Source organism: Sapajus apella, unplaced genomic scaffold, assembly GCF_009761245.1.
Source record: "Sapajus apella isolate SASKATOON/1434 unplaced genomic scaffold, GSC_monkey_1.0 scaffold160, whole genome shotgun sequence".
NCBI classification, from domain to species: Eukaryota; Metazoa; Chordata; class Mammalia; order Primates; family Cebidae; genus Sapajus; species Sapajus apella.
In genome coordinates this window covers 1,495,189-1,516,301 of record NW_022437100.1, presented here as the reverse complement: position 1 = coordinate 1,516,301, position 21,113 = coordinate 1,495,189, and the positions used below count along the sequence as shown (strand labels likewise).

At 48.3% G+C, this 21,113-nt stretch overlaps 1 protein-coding gene across 3 annotated transcripts in view; it reads left to right on the top strand.

Annotated features, from left to right (window-relative positions):
• The window catches only part of ANKRD54 (ankyrin repeat domain 54), a 30,557-nt gene that overhangs the window by 5,154 nt on the left and 4,290 nt on the right, over positions 1-21,113 (top strand). For all 3 annotated transcript variants that reach the window (XM_032266760.1, XM_032266759.1, XM_032266761.1), the window contains exon 2: positions 16,241-16,288. In XM_032266760.1, the coding sequence (XP_032122651.1) occupies positions 16,268-16,288 (21 nt within the window). In that variant the 5' untranslated portion in view covers positions 16,241-16,267. The remainder of the gene's footprint in view (positions 1-16,240; positions 16,289-21,113) is intronic.

Below are 21,113 nucleotides of genomic sequence, written 5' to 3'. Positions count from 1 at the left end.
GAGACAGAGTTTCGCTCTTGTTACCCAGGCTGGAGTGCAATGGCGCGATCTCGGCTCACCGCAACCTCCGCCTCCTGGGTTCAGGCAATTCTCCTGCCTCAGCCTCCTGAGTAGCTGGGATTACAGGCACACGCCACCATGCCCAGCTAATTTTTTGTATTTTTAGTAGAGACGGGGTTTCACCATGTTGACCAGGATGGTCTCGATCTCTTGACCTCGTGATCCACCCGCCTCGGCCTCCCAAAGTGCTGGGATTACAGGCTTGAGCCACCGCGCCCGGCCATTTCATTGTTTATCCAGTCAACATTCAAGAGCCAGTTGCCCAGTTTCCATGAAGCTGTGTGGTTCTGAGTCAGTTTCTGAATTCTGAGTTCTAACGTGATTGCACTGTGGTCTGACAGACTGTTTGTTATGATTTCTGTTCTTTTTTATTTGCTGAGGAGTGATTTACTTCCAATTATGTGGTCAATTTTAGAGTTGGTGCAATGTGGTACTGACAAGAATGTATATTCTGTGGATTTGGAGTAGAGAGTTCTGTAAATATCTATTAGGTTTGCTTGGTCCAGGTCTGAGTTCAAGTCCTGGATATCCTTGTTAATTTTCTGTCTCGTTGATCTGTCTAATATTAACAATGGGGTGTTAAAGTCTCCCACTATTATTGTGTGGGAGTCTAAGTCTCTTTGTAAGTCATTAAGAATTTGCCTTATGTATCTGGGTGCTCCTGTATTGGGTGCGTACATATTTAGGATCGTTAGCTCTTCTTGTTGCAGTGATCCTTTTAGCATTATGTAATGTCCTTCTTTGTCTCTTTTGATCTTTGTTGGTTTAAAGTCTACTTTATTAGAGATGAGAATTGCAACTCCTGCTCTTTTTCGCTCTCCATTTTCTTGGTAAATCTTCCTCCATTCCTTTATTTTGAGCCTTTGTGTATCCTTGCATGTTTCTTATTACCCACCTTCTGAAGCCTTTGTGTATCCTTGAATGTGAGATGGGTATCTGGGATACAGCACACCGATGGGTTTTGGCTTTTTATCCAATTTGCCAGTCTGTGTCTTTTGATTGGGACATTTAGTGCATTTACATTTAGGGTTAATATTGTTATGTGTGAATTTGATCTTGCCATTTTGATGCTAGCTGGCTGTTTTGCCTGTTAGTTGATGCAGTTTCTTCATTGTGTTGATGCTCTTTACCATTTGGTATGTTTTTGGAGTAGCTGGTACTGGTTGTTCCTTTCTATGTTTAGTGCCTCTTTGAGGAGCTCTTGTAAAGCAGGCCTGGTGGTGATGAAATCTCTGAGTACTTGCTTGTTTGCAAAGGATTTTATTTTTCCTTCACTCATGAAGCTTAGTTTGGCTGGATATGAAATTTTGGGTTGAAAGTTCTTTTCTTTAAGGATGTTGAATATTGGCCCCCACTCTCTTCTGGCTTGTAGGGTTTCTGCTGAGAGATCTGCTGTGAGTCTGATGGGCTTCCCTTTGTGGGTAACCTGACCTTTCTCTCTGGCTGCCCTTAGCATTTTCTCCTTCATTTCAACCCTGGTGAATCTGACAATTATGTGCCTTGGGGTTGCTCTTCTTGAGGAACATCTTTGTGGTGTTTTCTGTATTTCCTGGACTTGAATATTGGCCTGCCTTGCTAGGTTGGGGAAGTTTTCCTGAATAATATCCTGAAGAGTGTTTTCCAGCTTGGATTCATTCTCTCCGTCACATTCAGGTACACCTATTAACCATAGATTAGGTCTTTTCACATAGTCCCATATTTTTGGAGACTTTGTTCATTCCTTTTTACCCTTTTTTCTTTAATCTTATCTTCTCGTTTTATTTCATTGAGTTGATCTTCGACCTCTGATATCCTTTCTTCTTGGTCAATTCGGCTGTTGAAACTTGTGTATGCTTCGCGAAGTTCTTGTGTTGTGTTTTTTAGCTCCATCAATTCACTTATATTCCTCTCTAAGTTGTCTATTCTCTTTAGCATTTCATCAAATCTTTTTTCAAAGTTTTTAGTTTCTTTGCATTGGGTTAGAACATGTTCTTTCAGCTCACAGAATTTTCTTATTATCCACCTTCTGAAGCCTGATTCTGTCAATTCATCACACTCATTCTCCATCCAGCCTTGTTCCCTTGCTGGTGAGGAGTTGTGATCCCTTGTAGGAGGAGAGGCGTTCTGGTTTCGGTTGTTTTCATCCTTTTTGTGCTGGTTTCTTCCCATCTTTGTGGATTTATCCACCTGTCGTCTTTGTAGTCGTTGACTTTCAGATTGGGTCTGTGAGTGGACGTCCTGTTTGATAATTGTAAGGGTTATTGCCGAGTTTAAAATGAGGAAACTGAGGCCAGCACAAAAAGATTAAATGCCAATTTATTCACCTCCCGGGCAAGGTTCCGTGGTCCCGGGGAAAGAGGCCAGGGAAGTCACACCTGACTTTTCTGTGGGTGGGGTTTTATAGGGAGTGAAAGTGTTTGATTGGTTGCGGGGAAACAGGGCATCTCGGGGCTGGCTGCTATTGGTAGGTAGGTGGGATTTTCCAACGGCGGGCTAGGTGCCGAGTGCAGAGCTCAGTGTTGAGTGTAGAGGGGTTTTCCAAGGCGGGCTAGGTGCCGAGTGCAGAGCTTAGTGCTGAGTGCAGAGGGGTTTTCCAAGGCGGGCTAGGTGCCAAGTGCAGAAGTGGGCGTGTCTGAGCTCCCGGCGAGGCAACCGGCCTTACATTCCATCCCTTTTGATGATGTAGGACGCTGCTTCTTTCTGGCTACTTCCTTCTGAATAGGGGTGGAGTGAGGGGAAAGGGTCAGTCGGCTGGTGCCTCGGTTGGGATTTGGACATGGGGTGAAGCAGCATCTGGTTTACGGCCACCCTGGAAATTTCCCTTATACGAGCTTGTAGAAACCTGAGGACAAAAGGGGTTAGCATTAGCAAAAGGCAAACAATGATAATGGGGATGATAATAGGAGCCAGCCAGGTAAGCATGGAGGAATGCCACCAGGTAAGAGAACAGCCTGGTGCATTTTGTTTTCTTCGGAAGTCTTCTTCGAGGCAATAGAGAGTGCTGACATTCTCTTCTACTAGACCCGTTTCATTGATGTAATAGCAGCAATGTATTGGGTTCTAGTGGTGGGGCCTTCCGTCCAAGATTCCTGGAGGTAGAACCGCCAAACATAGTAGGGGTTAGTCTTAAGAGGGGACACTAGAAGTATTGTTAGGAGGAGGACTTGAAGGGTTAGGAGTTGATGGGTAGAGGCCTCAGGTGAGACGGAGGCGAGTGGGGCCCAAGGGCTTGGATCTCAGTTGATCATTTTGGGGGCCAGTTTGAGGCGGGATACATGATGCCACGGGCTATGACCCAGGAGCTTGGTGGCTGTAGGGGGTGGTTAGGATAACGATGTGGGGTCCTGACCACGTAGGCTGTAGAGATCCTGGTTTGAGCTCCTGGAGGAGAACACTGTCACCTGGCTGGAGGAGTGCTGCTGGATGGGGGTCCTGTGGTCCCAGGACAATGGGGAGAGTATGACCCGCGTGTTCCCTAAGTAAGTGGCAGAGGAGAGAGAGGTAGGGGAGGTAGGAGGCTAGAGGAGGTGGTTGTACTGGGAGATTATGAGAGACCAGGAAAGGTCATCCATACAGCAGTTCAAAGGGGCTGAGGCCCGTTGGTCCCCATGGGGTGGCTCAGACCCGGGCCAGGGCAAGGGGCAGGAGTGTGGGCCAAGAGAGTTTTACCTCGATGATGAGTTTGGCTAAATGATCTTTGAGGATGCCATGAGCCCGTTCCACTTTAGCCAGTGACTGAGGGTGGTAGAGGATGTGTAGTTTCCAGGAGATGTTGAGAGACTTGGCGACCAGCTGGACCACCTGAGCTGTAAATGCTGGACCATTGTCTGACTGGATGTTTGCAGATAAGCCGAAACGAGGGATGATTTCCTGAGTCAAGAGGGAGGCCACTGTGTCTGCGGTTTCCCTGGGGGTGGGAAAGGCTTCAATCCATCCAGAAAAGGTATCTACAAAGGTTAGGAGGTAGCGGAGTTTTTTGTGAGTGGGCATATGAGTAAAATCAATTTGCCAGTCTTGGGCCAGCAGGTTGCCACGCATTTGGTGGGTAGGAAACTGTGGCTTCAAGCTTCCCTGAGGCGAGACTTTACAGCAAGTAACACAAGCTTTGTGTACTTGCTCGAGTCTGTTGTAGACCTAGTGAGAAAAAGAGGGGCTGCACAAAGCGGTGTAACGCCTTAGACCCTATATGTAAGGACTGGTGGATTTCAGTAATAATTTTAGGGGCTTGTTCCCATGGAAGGGCGATCTTGTTGTTTAAGAAGCCAGCCCTGATTAGACTCGGTTCCTCCCCTTAATATGACGGCCTGTTTTTCTGATGGTGAGTAAACTGGTGGCATGGCTGTGGTGAGGAACAGGACCAGAGTGGTGGCTAGCCTGGTACTGGTCAAGGATTTTGCTGCCGCATCTGCCCTTGCATTGCCCCGGGAAACTGCATCCTGCTGGGCCTGGTGCCCTCGGCAGTAGATGACGGCAACTTCTTTGGGCAGTGATAGGGCCTGCAGGAGAACAGAGATTTGGGCAGCATTAATTATGGGGGACCCTTTTGTAGTAAGAAATCCCTGCTCTTTCCAGAGGGCAGAGTGGCTGTGGGTAATAAGAAAAGCATACTTTGAGTCAGTGTAGATATTTGCTTGTTTTCCCTGAGCTAACGTGAGAGCTCCGGTTAAGGCAATGAGCTCCGCCTTTTGCGATGTGGTTCCATCGGGGAGGTGGCGTGCCTCAAGGGTGGCTGAATCTGTAACTACTGCATAGGCTGCTTTTCGCCGCCCCTCAGCTCTCACTATTGAACTCCCATCTACGTAAAAGGTAAGGTCTGGGTTAGGTAGGGGGAGGTCAGACAAGCCCTCTCGAAGTTTAGTAAGTGCCTCTATTAGTTCAGGACAGGAATGGGCTGGGGAGGGGGAATGGGATGGAAGGGGAAGCAGGATAGCCAGGTTGAGTGGAGAAGTGGGATGAAGGTTGACTCTAGGATTTTCAATAAAGAGTAGATGAAATTCCTGTAGGCAAGAGGGTCCTAGGTGAGCGAGAGATTTGTGAGAGAGAAGGTCAGTTAGCCAATGGGGCGAAAACACTGAGATGGGCTGGCCTAAGGTAAGTTTTAGGGATTCGTTGGTGAGTTCTGTTGCTGCCCCCAGGGCTTGCAGGCAAGGCTGCCATCCCCTGACTGTGGAGTTGAGTTGTTTCGATAAGTAGGCTACTGGACGATGCACAGGACCCAGGAGTTGGGTTAAGACCCCAACCACAATCCCCTGTTTTGCATCAGTGAACAAATGGAAGGGGTGGCTGAGATCTGGCAGTTGGAGCCGGGGTGCTGTGGATAAGGCTGTTTGTAGGGTTTTAAAAGCCTGCTTTACTACCCCAGGATGGGAGGGGGGTCCCATGGGTGTGTCTTTAGCAGCTGCATACAGAGGTTTAGCTAGGCAGGCAAAATTAGGTATCCAGTGGCGGAAGAATCCTATAAACCCTAAAAAGGAAAGAATTTGGTCAGCCGTCTCTGGAGGCTGTAGCGAAAGGAGTGCCTTTTGGCGATTTGTTGTTAGGCTTTTAGTTGTAGGGGTGAGGCAAATGTCTAAGTTGACTACCGAGGTGACTGATAACTGTGCCTTGGAGGGAGATACCTGATACCCTTGAGATCCCAGAAAGTTAAGGAGAGTGTGCGGTGTGCCTCTGAGACAGGGAGAGGGAGGGGCTACAAAGTAACAGGTCATCCACATACTGAAGAAGGTGACTGGGTTGAAGGGGACAGGAGCTAAGATCAGCTGCTAAGTCTTGTCCAAAAATACGGGGGCTGTCTCTGAATCCCTGGGGCAGGACTGTCCAGGTGAGCTGTTGCAACAGGTTGGTGTCTAGATCAGTCCAGGTGAAGGCAAAGAGAATGTAAGACTCAGGGTGTAGGGGAATGGTAAAAAGGCATCCTTGAGGTCAAGAACTGTAAAATGGGAGGTAGTAGAGGGAATGCTGGATAATAGGGTGTATGGGTTGGGGACCGCAGGGTGGAGGAGTACCACTGCCTCGTTGATAAGGTGTAGGTCCTGAACTAGGCGGTAGTCACTGGGCGGCTTCTGGACCAGCAAGATAGGAGTATTACAGGGGGAACTGGTGGGGATAAGGAGTCCTTGGGCTAGGAGTCGGGTAATGATAGGCTTTAGGCCCTGACGGTGGGTTTTTGAGATGGGAAACTGAGGACATGAGGGAAAGTGGGCAGGATTTTTTTAGAAGTATCTTAACCGGAGTGTGATGTCTGGCCACTACGGGCTTGGAGGTTTCCTATACCAAGGGATTGACTGCCTCAGGAGGAATAGGGGGTTCAGGTGAAGGGTTAAGATAGGGTGTGGTGTCGGTTAAGAGTGGCAAGAGGAGGTGGGCTGGTGATGGGCTTGAGTGTGGGAGGCCTGTGAGTTGGAGAGTGGCCCCCATGGTTTGGAGAATATCTCGTCCTAAAAGGGGGACTGGGCATGAGGGTATGATTAGAAAGGAGTGGGAGAAGGGATGTCCCTCAAGGACATAGGCTAAGGGATGAGTTTGGTTAGGACAGGAAGGCTTTCCATTAATTCCCATGACTGAAACCTGGGAAGGTATGCTAGGTCCTAAGTAGGAAGGCAATACAGAATAAGTAGCCCCTGTATCCACTAAGATGGAAATGGACTTACCTGCTACCTGCAGCGTTATCCTGGGCTCAGCGAGGGTGATGGGGGCCCTCTAGTCCGGGCTCTGTCAGTCGTTCACAAGGCCGAGAAGTTCAAGCGAAGGGACTGCTTCCTGCAGACTGGCTTGCCCCTCACATAGAGGTGCGGGGGTTGAGCCTGTAGTCCGGGATGGGCAGTCGACCTGCCAATGTCCAGCTTGTTTGCATCTTGAGCAAGGTCCGGGAGGAGGACGAGGGGCACTGCCATGCCCAGTGTCCCTCCTGGCCACATTTAAAGCAGGACCCGGGTGGGGCCCTAAAAGAATTTTGGAAGGGTTTCGATGGACCCCCTCCACTGGGTGCTCAGTGGACTGCTGGCCTCAGGGCTGCTACAAGAGCCTGGGTTTGAAGGCTTACTTTCTGCTGCAGCTGGGCCTGACGGGTGGCCTCAGCTTTTTCCTCTCGGCCATTAAATACTTTAAATGCCAGGTTTACCAGGTCCCGTATGGGAGCTTGAGGGCCCTCTTCAGGCTTTTTAAGTTTCCTCCTTATATCAGCTGCTGACTAGGAGATGAAGTGGGTGGCTAGGACTGTAGCCCCTGCTAGGGAGGCCAGATCCAGCCGGGTATGGAGGATCATAACGTTAGTTAATCAGTTAAGGAAGGTGGCTGGGTTTTCATCAGGACCCTGAGTTATTTCCCTTAAGTTGTCATAATTAATTACCTTCTGAGCTGTGCTTTGCATGCCTGCTAGGAGGCACTGTAGCATTTGGTCTCAGTGGCGGTGGCCATCTTGACCAGTTTGATAGTCCCAATTAGAGTCAGCCTCAGGTACCGCCGCCGCGCCTACCGGCATTTGTTTGTGAGATGTACCTGATCAGCGTGTGTTCGGGCCGCTGTAAGAATGCAGTCACGCTTATCTGGTGTAAGGGTGGAGGACAGGATTATGTAGGTGTCGTGCCAGTAAGGTCGTACACCTGGGTGAGGTAACAAAATTCTTTGGTGTAAGTAGTAGGATTGGTGGAGAATGTCCCTAGGTGCTTTTCAATGGCCAACAGATTGGAGAGGGAGAAGGGAACTTGCACTCGGACAACGCCCTCCACTCCACCCACCTCGCGGAGAGGACAAAGGAAAGAGGTTTTGTCTTTGGAAGTGCAGTGCGAGTGAGTGTGGGCACTGACAGGAGAGGTCAGGTTGGAACTTGGAAGAGGAGGAGCAGGAGAGGTTTGGGGGCCCGCATAAGGCAGGGGATTAGTGGGTCAGGCAGAGGGTAGGGAGAGCTCTTCAGTTAGATTGGGGTCAGAGAAGGAGGAGGAGGGGGTTGGTGAAGGGGCCGGAGGGAGTGTGGGGGAGTTCTTTGCTAGGAGTACCTGGGCAGTATTAGAAGAGGAGCAGAGATCGGGGTGGGAGCAGAGATGCCAGAAAGCCTGAATGTAGGGAACGTCCGCCCACTTGCTGTTCCTTTGGCAAAAGTTATCTAGGTCTGTCAGGACATTAAAGTCGAGTGTGCCCTCTGGAGGCCATTTAGACTGGTTGCCCAGAGGGTACTGTGGTCAGGCTACGGTGGAGAGGAAGAGTAGCCTTTTCTTTTTTATAGAAAGACCCAGTTTGGGTAGATTTTTGGCTAGGCATCCCAGTGGCGACTTGGGGTCTGGGTGAGATTTCTGATTACCCATATTTCTGTAGTTAACTAAGGGCGAGGTGGGGACACTGGGAGGTGTTATACCCACTGCAGAATATCTGCTATTTCGAGGGAGGCAGGCCTGGACCACTGTATATCATCTAGTAGGAGCTAACGAAGCTAGCAAATTTACAGTAAAGACAGAACCACATATAGGATTAAAGGACAAAGGGTGGGTGCCCCCCGAGAGGGAGACCAGTCTAATGCCTTCCCGGCCACGTCCCCAAAGGGATGTTTCAGGGCGTCTTGGCTAAGGTGTACCTGTATAACCCCCGGGCCTGGTCACCTTCAGTTTCCTGAGGTGAATCACCGTTATGCCTTATGACGTCCCCGTGGAACCGTGGGTTGAGGCCCACACAAGCTCCGTAGCTGTCAGGCCATGGGACTACACATAAACTCACTCACTCACTCACTCGCTTGGGATTAGGAAGAGAAACCGAAAGTACAGTTACTTCCTAGACAGGAGCTTGTATGCCAAAGGGCTAGTTTGAGATAAACATTTTAGTGGCGAAAGCTGGGGGTTTGGTCCTGCTGTGGGGCAGGGCCCGGGTTTGCAAACAGGGACTTCTGATTTCCCAAACCTTGGCCGCTGCTGTGGGCATGGTCGGAAGAGTGGCTCAGTGTCCTGGGCCGCGCCACTGAACACCAGAGGATACGAGAGGGTTCAAGAAGGTGGGGATGTCTCCCTCAGAATCCTGACCCTGGGAAACCCCTCACAGGGAGAAGACAAGAGTGTAGGGACATCTCTATGCTCAGGTCCTCGAGACGAGGCCAGGGCCCCGGGCCCACAGCGAGATGGGAAGGAGTTCCTGATGCGGCTGCGATTACGAGCAGGGAGTCCACGGGGCAAGCAGCAGGAAAGGTTGTGGGCAATAGAAGTCTTACCTTGCAGCGGAGTGGCTCCCTGGTCCAGCTTCGGGTGGAGGAGTCAGTTTCCCTCAGGAGGGGGTCTTAGAACTCCTTCTGGGTTTTGGCACCACTTGTAAGGGTTATCACCAAGTTTAAAATGAGGAAACTGAGGCCAGCACAAAAAGATTAAATGCCAATTTATTCAGCTCCCAGGTGAGGTTCCGTGGTCCCGGGAAAAGAGGCCAGGGAAGTCAAACCTGACTCTTGTGGGTGTGGGGTTTTATAGGGAGTGAAGGTGTTTGATTGGTTGCGGGGAAACAGGGCATGGTCGGGGCAGGCTGCTGTTGGTAGGTAGGCGGGATTTTCCAACGGCGGGCTAGGTGCCGAGTGCAGAGCTCAGTGTTGAGTGTAGAGGGGCTTTCCAAGGCGGGCTAGGTGCCGAGTGCAGAGCTTAGTGCTGAGTGCAGAGGGGTTTTCCAAGGCGGGCTAGGTGCCAAGTGCAGAAATGGGTGTGTCTGAGCTCCCGGCGAGGCAACCGGCCTTACAATGATGATGAAGTTATTTCTTTCTGTTTCTTAGTTTTCCTTCTAACAGTCTGGCCCCTGTGCTGTAGGACTGCTGAGTTCCACTCCAGGCCCTGCTTGCCTGGGGCTCACCTGCAGCGGCTGCAGAACAGTAAGGGTTGCTGCCAGTTTTTTCTTCTGCTCTCTTTGTCCCAGAAGGATACCTGCCAGATGTCAGCCAGAGCTCTCCTTTATGAGGTGACTCTTTGGATATACGGGGTTCAGGGAGCTGCTTGAGGAGACAGTCTGTCCTTTATAGGAGCTCAAGTGCTGAGCTGTGAGCTCCATTGCATTCAGAGCTGCTGGGCAGGTACGTTTTAAGTCTGCTGCAGCAGAACTCATAAACCTCCCCCTCTTTTTTTTTTTTTTTTTTCCCCAGGTGCTCTGTCCTGGGGAGTTAGGGCTTTATTTATGAGTTTCTGTTGTGCTGCTGCCTTTTTTCAGGGCTGCCCTGCCCAGCGAGGAGGCAGCCTAGTCACTGTCTGCCTGCAGAGGCTTTGCTGAGCTGCCATGGGCTCTGCCCAGCTGCCGTGTGAACTTCCCTGCAGTCCTGTTTATACGGGTGTAGTTAGAATTCCCTCAGCAATGGTGGCCCACCTGTATAATGGTGGACTCTCTGCAATGGTGGGCTGCCTCAGCAATGGCAAACTACCTCCGTAGTTGTGGACTGCCTTGGTAATGGCGGATGCCCTTCCCCCACAGAGCTGGACTGTCCCGGGTTCAGCTGTGCTTGCTGTGAAACTCTCAATCTAGAGCGTTTCCGATTGTTGTTTTTTTGTGGGGATGGGACCAGCTGAGCCTGATCACCTGGCTTCCTGCCTCAGAGCCTTTTTTTTTTTTTTTTTTTTTTTAGTTGAATGGTCGATTGTCTCCCAGGTATTCCAGTCACCTCTTGAAAAGGCGCCGGGATCTGTATGATTTCCCGTGTGGCAACCCACTGCACCAGCTGAAACGGCGCTGAGATTCGTGGCACTTTTTTGCCCGGGAATCTCCTGGCCTGGCTCCCTGTTTCAGTCCCCTTTTTAATCAGATGAATGGGCAACTCTGCCTTCCCAGAGCTCCAATCGCCAGCTAAAACGGCACCTGGACCCATGTATTTTGTGCGGAGAACCGCCGTGCCAGGGCGCCAGCAAAACAGCTGCGCTGGTGACCCATGGAACTCCTCCACCTGGGAATCTCCTGGTCTGTGGGCAATAAAAATCCGTCTGGAAATGCAGTGTCCACTCACCCTCTGCGCTTTCACTGGGAGCTGTAATCCTGAGCTGCTCCTAATTGGCCATCTTGGATCCCTCCCAATTTTTGACCATATCTCCAATGACAACGGCATAGCTTTCCATTAGCCATTAGAGGGGGGAAAGCTTTCTGCTTAGGAAATACCAAATTCGGTTAGGCAAGTCATTAGAGAATGACTTGCTTTGAAGGAAAATATAAGGTTATGTGTGTAACCAGCTGAGAAAGAGCTTCCTTGTAAATCATTTGCAATAACTTGGGGCTGGCAGAACAAGTCAGTCTTGCTTTGCAGATGATAGACCTGAGGCCCATGGGGTTAACTAGCTTGCTCAAGGTCACTCTGTGACTACCAGTGACAGAGAGGAAATCTGGCTCCAAAAGTCTTGGAGGATTTGCAGAAGCATGTGGCCTTCGTACTAGCTGTGCCTCATTTTTTCTTTTTCTTTTTTTTTTTTTGGTGGGGGAAAAAGAGAAAGAATGAATGAAAGAGAGAAAGGAAGAGAAAGAGAAAGAGGGAGAGAGAAGAGGAATCTTGCTTTATTGCCCAGGCTAGAATGCAGTCTAGAAATGGGTATTGAAAACCTCTTTTATGCCAATAATTGTGCTTAACAATGGAGACAGGAAGGAATAAGGGAGGAAAATAACAAGCAGCCAACCAATATTTCATTTAAACCTGTGAAATGCTATGCAATTACTGAAGAGTGATTTACTTCCAGTTATGTAGTCACTTTTAGAGTAGGTGTGATGTGGTACTGATAAGAATTTATGTTTTGTGGATTTGGGGTGGAGAGTTCTATAAATGTTTAGTTTACTTGTTCCGGTTCTGAGTTCAAGTCCTGAATATCCTTGTTAATTTTCTGTCTCGTTGATCTGTCTAATATTGACAATGTGATGTTAAAGTCTCCCACTATTGTTGTGTGGGAGTCTAAGTCTCTTTATAAGTCATTAAAAACTTGCCTTATGTATCTGGGTGCTCCTGTACTGGGTGCGTATATATTTAGGATCGTTAGCTCTTCTTGTTGCATTGATCCTTTTACCTTTATGTAATGATCTTCTTTGTCTCTTTTGATCTTTGTTGCTTTAAAGTCTATTTTATCAGATGCTAGGATTGCAACTACTGCTTTTTTTTTTACTCTCCATTTGGTTGGTAAATCTTCCTCCATCCCTTTGTTTTGAGTCTTTGTGTATCCTTGCATATGAGATGGGTCTGGATGCAGCATACCGATGGGTTTTGGCTTTTTGTCCAATTTGCCTGTCTGTGTCTTTTGATTGAGGCTTTTAGTCGATTTAAATTTAGGATTAATAGTAATATATGTGAGTTTAATACTGCCATTTGATGCTAGCTGCCTGTTTTGCCCATTAGTTGATGTAGATTGTTCATTATGTTGATGCTCTTTACCTTTTGGTGTATTTTTGGAATGGCTGATACTGGTTGTTCTTTTCTATGTGTAGTTCTTCTTTCGGAAGCTCTTGTAAAGCAGGCCTGGTGGTGATGAAGTCTCTGAGTACTCGCTTGTGCACGAAAGATTTTATTTTTCCTTCACTTATGAAGCTTAGTTTGGCTGGATATGAAATTCTGGGTTGAAAGTTCTTTTCTTTAAGGATGTTGAATATTGGCCCCCACTCTCCTGGCTTGTAGGGTTTCTGCTGAGAGATCTGTTGCGAGTCTGATAGGCTTCCCTTTGTGGGTAACCTGACCTTTCTCTCTGGCTGCCCTTAGCATTTTCTCCTTCATTTCAACCCTGGTGAATCTGACGATTATGTGCCTTGGGGTTGCTCTTCTTGAGGAATATCTTTGTGGTGTTCTCTGTATTACCTGGAGTTGAATATTGTCCTGCCTTGTTAGGTTGGGAAGGTTTTCCTGAATAATATCCTGAAAAATATTTTCCAACTTGGATTCATTCTCTTCGTCACATTCAGGTACACCTGTCAAACGTAGATTAGGTCTTTTCACATAGTCCCATATTTTTGGAGACTTTGCTAATTCCTTTTCACCCTTTTTTCTCTAATCTTGTCTTCTCGTTTTATTTCATTGAGTTGGTTTTCGACCTCTGATATCCTTTCTTCTGCTTGATCAATTCAACTGTTAAAACATGTGCATACTTTGCAAAGTTCTCATACTGTGTTTTTCAGCTCCATTAATTCACTTATATTCCTCTCTGAATTGTCTATTCTTGTTAGCATTTCGTCAAACCTTTTTTCAAGGTTCTTAGTTTCTTTGCATTGGGTTAGAACATGTTGTTTTAGCTCACAGAAGTTTCTTATTAGCCACCTTCTGAAGCCTGATTATGACAGTCCATCACACTCATTCTCCATCAGGCCTTGTTCCCTTGCTGATGCGGAGCTGTGATCCCCTGAAGGAGAGGCATTCTGACTTCGGATGTTTTCAGCCTTTTTGTGCTGGTTTCTTCCCATCTTTGTGGATTTATCCACCTGTCGTCTTTGTAATTGCTGACTTTCAGATTGGGTCTCTGAGTGGACGTCCAGCTTGTTGGTGATGATGTTATTTCTGTTTTTTTGTTTTCCTTCGGCGGACGCCCCTCCCCCACAGAGCTGGACCTTCCTGGGTTCAGCTGTGTTTGCTGTGAAACTCTCAACCATCAGCGTTTCCAATTGCTGTTTTTTTGTGGGGGTGGGACCAGCTGAGTCCAATCACCTGGCTCCCCGCCTCGGAGCCCCCGTTTTTTCTTTTCCTAATTGAACGGTCGATTCTCTCCCAGGTGCCCCAGTTGCCCTCCAAAAAGGTGCTGGGATCTATGCAATTTTCTGTGCGGTGACCGCGCCAGCATGGCACTGAGATTCATGGCGCTTTTCTGCCCGGGAATCTCATGGTCTGGCTCCTGGCTTCAGTCCCCCTTTCAATCAGCTGAATGGGCACTCTGCCTTCCTGGAGCTCCAAACGCCAACTAAAAGGGCACCCTGTCCCGCATACTCTGCACTGAGAACCACCGCACTGGGACGCCGGCAAAACAGCTGCGCTGGCCAAAAAAGTCGCGCTGGTGACCCGTGGGGCTCCTCCACTGGGAATCTCCTGGTCCGTAGGCAACAAAAATTCATGTGGAAGTCTGGCATCCAGTCACTCCCTGCACCTTCACTGGGAGCTGCAGTCCTGAGCTGCTGCTAGTTGGCCATCTTGGATCTCTGGATTGTTTCTAGCTGTGCCTCATTTCAAGTTTGTCCTTGTTCCCAGGGCACTGTCTTTTTTTTTTTTTTTTTTTTTTTTTTTAAGACGGAGTCTTGCTCTGACAACCAGACTAGAGTGCAGTGGCCTGATCTTGACTTACTGCAACTTCCACCTCCCAGGTTCAAGTGATTCTCCTGCCTCAGCCTCCTGAGTAGCAGGGATTACGGACAGGCACCACCATGCCCAGCTAATTTTTGTATTTTTAGTAGAGACAGGGGTTTCACCATGTTGGCCAGGCTGGTCTTGAACTCATGACCTTGTAATCTGCCTGCCTTGGCCTCCCAAAGTGTTGGTTGGGATTACAGGCATGAGCCAGTGTACCGGCCTTTTTTTTTTTTTTCTTTGGTCTTGCTCTACCACCCAGGCTGCAGTGCAGGTGGTGCCATCTCGACTCACTGCAACCTGGGTTCAAGCCATTCATTGCCTCAGCCTCCCAAGTAGCTGGGATTACAGGTGTGCACCACTATATCTGGCTAGTTTTTGTTTTTTTAGTAGAGATGGGGTTTCACCATGTTAGATTGATTTAGATTAGAACTTAACCTCAAATTGAGAAATGTCCATTCTTTCCTTCCCTCCCTCCCTCCCTCCCTCCCTCCTTCCTCCTCTTTCTTTCTGTCTTTTCTTTTTTTCTTTTCTTTCGTTTTTTTCTTTCGATGGAGTGTTGCCCTGTTGCCCGGGGTGGAGTGCCATGGTGTGATTTCAGCTCCTGGGCTCAAGTGATTCTTGTGTCTCAGCCTCCCAAGTAGCTGGGATTATAGCCATGCACCACCACACCTGGCTAATTTTTGTATTTTTATTTTATTTATTTATCTTTATTTATTATTATTATTTTTTGAGACAGTCTCACTCTGTTGCCCAGGCTAGATACAGTGGCACAATCTTGGCTCATTGCAACCTCTGCCTCCCAGGTTCAAGTGATTCTCCTGCCATGCCTCCTGAGTAGCTGGGATAATGGGCATGTGCCATCATGCCTGGCTACTTTTTATATTTTTAGTAAAGATGAGGTTTCAGTATATTAGCCAGGCTAGGCTGAAACTCCTGACCTCATGATCTGCCTGCCTTGGCCTCCCAAAGTGTTGGGATTACAGGTGTAAGCCACCACAACTGGCCTATTTTTTTTTTTTTTTTTTAATTTTTTGAGAGAAAGTTTCACTCAGGCTGGAATGCAGTGACACAGTGTTGGCTCACTGCAGCCTCCGCCTCCTGGGCTTAAGTTATTCTCCCACCTGAGCCTCCCGAGTAGCTGGGACTATAGGCATGCACCACCATGTCCAACTAATTTTTTTAGTATAGATGGGGTGTCACCATGTTGCCCAGGGTGGTTTCAAACTCCAGAGCACAGGCAGTTCACCCACCTCGGCTTCCCAAAGTTCTTGGATTACAGGCCTGAGTCACCACACCAGCCATTTTTGTATTTTTAGTAGAGCTGGAGTTTAACCATGTTAGCTGGGTTGGTCTCAAACTCCTGGCCTCAAGTGATCCACCTGCCTTAGGATCCCAAAGTGCTGGGATTACAGGTGTGAGCCACCATGCCTGGCCATCGTGGCTTTTTTTTCCCCCCTAGACAGAGTCTTGCTCCGTCACCCAGGCTGGAGTGCAGTGGCGTGATCTAAGCTCACTGCAGCCTCCCCTTCCCAGGTTGAAGCCATTCTCCTACCTCGGTCTCCCAAGTGGCCGGGATTATAGATGCATGCCACCACACCCGGCTAGATGGCTTGCTTATTTATTTGAGACCGAGTTTTGCTCATTGCCCAGGCTGGAGTGCCGTGGTGCAGTCTCAGCTCACTGCAACCTCCACCTCTCGGGTTCAAGTGATTCTCTTGCTCAAGCAATTCTCCTGCCTCCGCCTCCTGAGTAGCTGGGATTATAGACATGCGCCACCATGCCTGGCTAATTGTTGTATTTTTAGTAGAGATGGGATTTCATCATGTTGGCCAGGCTGGTCTCGAACTCCTGTCCTCAGGTGATCCACCTGCCTTGGCCTCCTAAAGTGCAGGGATTACAGGCGTAAGCCACTATGCCTGGACTATGGCTATTTTTTTAAACTGACATCTGTTACTCTCTTCACAGCTCTGAAGAGACTGAGGGACTCGGCCAATGCCAACGATGTGGAAACAGGTGAGTGTGCTCAGTGGGTCCAGCTACAGAGACCCATGGGCTGGTTGGGGAAGGAAAAGGCCAGATAATCGATACATGGGAAGGCAGTCTGCCAGCTCACCTCCTTTAGCTGCCAGGTGATCATCTTCACGGAGCCACCACTTTCAGCTGCTCAGCAAGACTGTGATAGTTACAGGTCAGGTGGTTCTCAGTTTGTTTAGTTACATGAGCATCTGAAAGGCATGGGCGGCGCTCCTAGAAGGACATCACTCTGGTTTTTGTTCTTCTCCAGTGTTCACTAGTCAACAGGGCAATATTAGTATCAAAGGTACAAGGACAATTTATACTACAAGAAAGTTTATTTTATTTTACTTTTTTTTTTTTTTTTTTTTTTGAGACAGAGTTTTGCTCTTATTGCCCAAGCTAGAGGGCAGTGGCGCCATCTTGGCTCACTGCAACCTCTGCCTCCCAGGTTCAGGCAATTCTACTGTCTCAGCCTCCCAAGTAGCTGGGATTACAGGCATGCGCCACCACACCCAGCTAATTTTTGTATTTTTAGGAGAGACGGGGTTTCACCATGTTGTTCAGGATGATCTCGATCTCCTGACCTCAGGTGATCCACCTACCTCAGCCTCCCAAAGTTCTGGGATTACAGGTGTAAGCCACCATGCCCGGCTTCGTTTATAATTTTTAAATTTGTTATATGGGTCTCACCATGTTGCCCAGGCTGGTCTCAAATTCTTGAGCTCAAGCAGTCTTCCCACCTCAGCCTTCCAAAGTACTGGGATTACAGGTGTTAACCACTGCACCTGGTAATAACCACAGTTGTTTTGTTTTGTTTTGAGACAGGGTCTGGCTCTGTCACCCAGGCTGGAGTGCAGTGTTGTGATCTTGGCTCACTGCAACCTCTGCCTCCCTGGTTCAAGTGATTATTCTACCTCAGCCCCCCCCCAGTTGCTGGGATTACAGGCACACACCACTACACCCAGCTAATGTTGTATTTTTATTAGAGATAGGGTTTTACCATGTTGCTCAGGCTGGTCTTGAATTCCTGACCTCAGGTGATCCACCTGCCTTGGCCTCCCAAAGAGCTGGGGTTACGGGTGTGAGCCACCATGCCCAGACTCTCATCAACTTTTTCTTGCCATTTTTTTTCATTTATTCAGCCAGTCTGCATCATTAGTGAAACAGATATTACTTGCGTGACACTATGTTTGATACCAAGGTTATAAAGATAAACAAGAAATGTATAGTATAGGCCACACGCAGTGGCTGACACCTGTAATCCCAGCATTTTGGAGGCTAAGTGAGGCAGGAGGATCACTTGAGGTCAGGAGGTCCAGACCAGCGTGGCCAACATGGTGAAACCCTGTCTCTACTAAAAATACAAAAATCAGTCGGGCATGGTGGCATGTGCCTGTATTCACAGCTACTCAGGAGGCTGAGGCAGAAGAATCACTTGAACCTGGGAGGTAGATGCTGCACTGAGCTGAAATCGTGCCACTGCACTCCAGCCTGGGCAACAAAGTGAGACTCCATCTCAAAACAAAAAAGTACAGTATAGTTGGAGAGGAAGGACGTAATATGATACTGTTTCCAAAATATAAAGCAAAAACACAAAAATGTAAAGTTATATGTTGAGTTGGAGAGATGTAAATTTTGGAGCCAGAAAAACATGGGTTTATATTCCAGCTTTGCCTCCTGTTATCTGGGCAAATGTAGCTTAGGTCCTTTTTAATTTCTTTGGCCCTGATTCTCCTGGTCTATAAAATGGATTTGACACATTGCTGGGTCATTGAGGGGCTTAGCAGTCAGGTACCTAATGTGTGGCTGGTGCTCAACATATGGTAACAAATACTGGAAAATAGCACAAGATGTTAATACTAGAGGAACAGGATGAACAGGGCACTGAGTGGTATGGAAGAGGGAGGGGCTCACTTAGCTTGAGGAGACAGCTGGATTCCCGGAGAGGAAGCTATCTGGACTTCACTGGAAGGACTCAAGTCCTTCAGAGGCTTGCTGGGGGAGAGAGACTAAAATGTCTGCTCTAAAATGGCATTTGGCAGCAATTTTCTCCATTTTAGCTGGACATGTACATTAGTACATAATGCCTCACATTTATTGGGCATCCCTACTTTTCAAAGAAGAAATTTCATACCCATTATTTTCATCACAGGAGCTCTGGAAATTAGCAGGGCAGATATTCCCATTTGCTAGTGAACTGGGACCCAAATCTAGGCCTTTATACTCCTAAGTCAGTCTTTCCACTGTCCTATGGTGTTGGCAATATACTCCTTTCTCATTCTTATTTTTTTCCTCTATATAATTTCAAATGACCTTTAAGTTCAGAGCTTCATTTTTCTGCTTGATCAAGTCTGCTGTTGAAGCTATTATATGTTTTATTTCATTCATTGACTTCTTCAGCTATAGGATTTCTGGTTTTTGCTTGTTTGTTTTTGAGACACAGTCTTTTTTTTTTTTTTTTTTTTAGACGGAGTTTCGCTCTTGTTACCCAGGCTGGAGTGCAATGGCACGATCTTGGCTCACCGCAACCTCCGCCTCCTGGGTTCAGGCAATTCTCCTGCCTCAGCCTCCTGAGTAGCTGGGATTACAGGCACACGCCACCATGCCCAGCTGATTTTTTGTATTTTTAGTAGAGACGGGGTTTCACCATGTTGACCAGGATGGTCTCGATCTCTTGACCTCGTGATCCACCCGCCTCGGCCTCCCAAAGTGCTGGGATTACAGGCTTGAGCCACCGCGCCCGGCCTGAGACACAGTCTTACTTTGTTGCCTAGGCTAGCGCAGTGGCGCAATCTTGGCTCACTGCAGCCTCTGCCTCCTAGGTTCAAGCAATTCTTTTGCCTCAGCTACCCAAGTAGGTGGGATTACAGGCGCTCACCACCATGTCTGGCTAATTTTTTGTATTTTTTTGATAGGGATGGGGTTTTACCATGTTGGCCAGCCTGGTCTCAAACTCCTGGCCTCAAGTGATCCACCCGCCTCAGCCTCCCAAAGTACTGGGATTACAGGCATGAGCCACCGGGCCCAGCCAACCTCCACCTCCTGGATTCAAGTGATTTTCCTGCCTCAGCCTCCTGAGCAGCTGGGATTACAGGTGCCTGCCACCACGCTTGGCTAATTTTTTGTACTTTTAGTAGAGACAGTGTTTCACCATATTGGCCAGGCTGGTCTAAAACTCCTGACCTCAGGTGATCCACCCACCTTGGCCTCCCAAAGTACTGGGATTGCGTGTGTGAGCCACCACACCTGGCCGGAATTTCTTATCTTGAATTGTTTTCCTGATTTTGTCATGTGTTTGTATTTTCTTATATCTTACTGGGTTTCCTTAGGATTATTATTTTGAATTCCTTTTCTAGCAATTTGTTCATTTCCTTTTTAATGAGGTCTGTTACTAGAGAGTTATTTTGAGGTGAGAGTTGGAGGTGTCCTTTTACTTTTTATTTGGTTTTTTTTGAGACAGAGTCTCCCTCTGTCGCCCTGGCTGGAGTGCAATGATACAATCTCGGCTCACTGCAACCTTCGCCTCCTGGTTCAGGTGATTCTTCTGCCTTAGCTTCCTGAGTAGCTGAGATTACAGGCACGTGACCCTACGCCCACCAAATTTTTGTATTTTTGGTAGAGGTAGGGTTTCACCATGTTGCCCAAGCTGGTCTCGAACTCCCGACCTCAGGTGATCTGCCCACCTCAGCCACCCAAAGCTCTGTGATTACCAGGTGTTAGCCCCCATGCCTGGCTTCCTTTTTCATGTTTCTTGGATCCCTGTGTTGATGCCTATGCATCTGGTGGGATGATACCTTCTTCCGAACTTTCTAGGATGTCTTTCATGGAGAATGACTTTCATCTGCAGTTGGTTTTTAGTGTGATGGTTAGGAAGAACATAGTGACTCTGTTCCAGGTAGGTGTAGTGTTATAGAATCCATGTAACTTCTCAGCTGTGTTCAACCTCAGCAATAACTGTGGGCTCCTCAGTAGTCTAGGCTATAGAAGTTTGTGGCAGTGAAAGTGTTCGTTAACATCCTTGGTGTCTTCTATTCTTGTTTCCCCACAATGGGGAGACTTAGCCAAGGGGAATCCCTCTTGGTATCAGGGCTGACAGTCTATAAGCAGCTGCAGCCATGCTGGGTTCCACGTATAGGTGCTCAAAGCTGCTATGGGGCCAGAGCCCAGGTTTCAGGGTCTTGTGAACCTACTCTGGCACCTGGGCCTTGGGGTACACGTGTGCTCTGCGGTAGGGTTGGATGTAGGTTGCCCTCAGCCCGGATCTGTGACTATGAGGCACTCAAGCAGCTTGGACCTGGAGGGGGTGGGCAGGGCACAGCACCAGCCTCCTTTCTTTTTTACTTAGCTTAGCTTGGGACTTAGTCGCTGTGGCTCCAGAACCTGTGCTCTGTCTGCCCTAAAGGGCAGCCTGCCAAGAGCAAAGCATAGGCCAATAGCTTGGGCAGCTGTTACCAGCCAGAATGAATGTGTATCCAAGCTGAGGTCAAGGGAGGGGGCCACAGTCTATGCTAGGGATTCCTGTAACCCTAGGATTTCTTACCCTGAGGGCCAAGAGCCTCCTACAGTGTTCTATCACTAGGTGTGTAGTTTGAGCACCCAGAATCCATGGCCCTCAGTTGTGCCCTCAGAAGAATAAGTCCCTTATCAGGGCAGTCCCATGGGACCAGCATCCAGGAAGGGCTGCTTTCCTATGCACGGATGTCTTCTCTAGAGGCACCTCTGAGCCTCCCTTCTCCACTCCTCGGGTCTGCAGCTTAGCTAACATTGCTGCTTTCCCCTCCCTCCGTCCCTCCCTCCGTCCCTCCCTCCGTCCCTCCCTCCG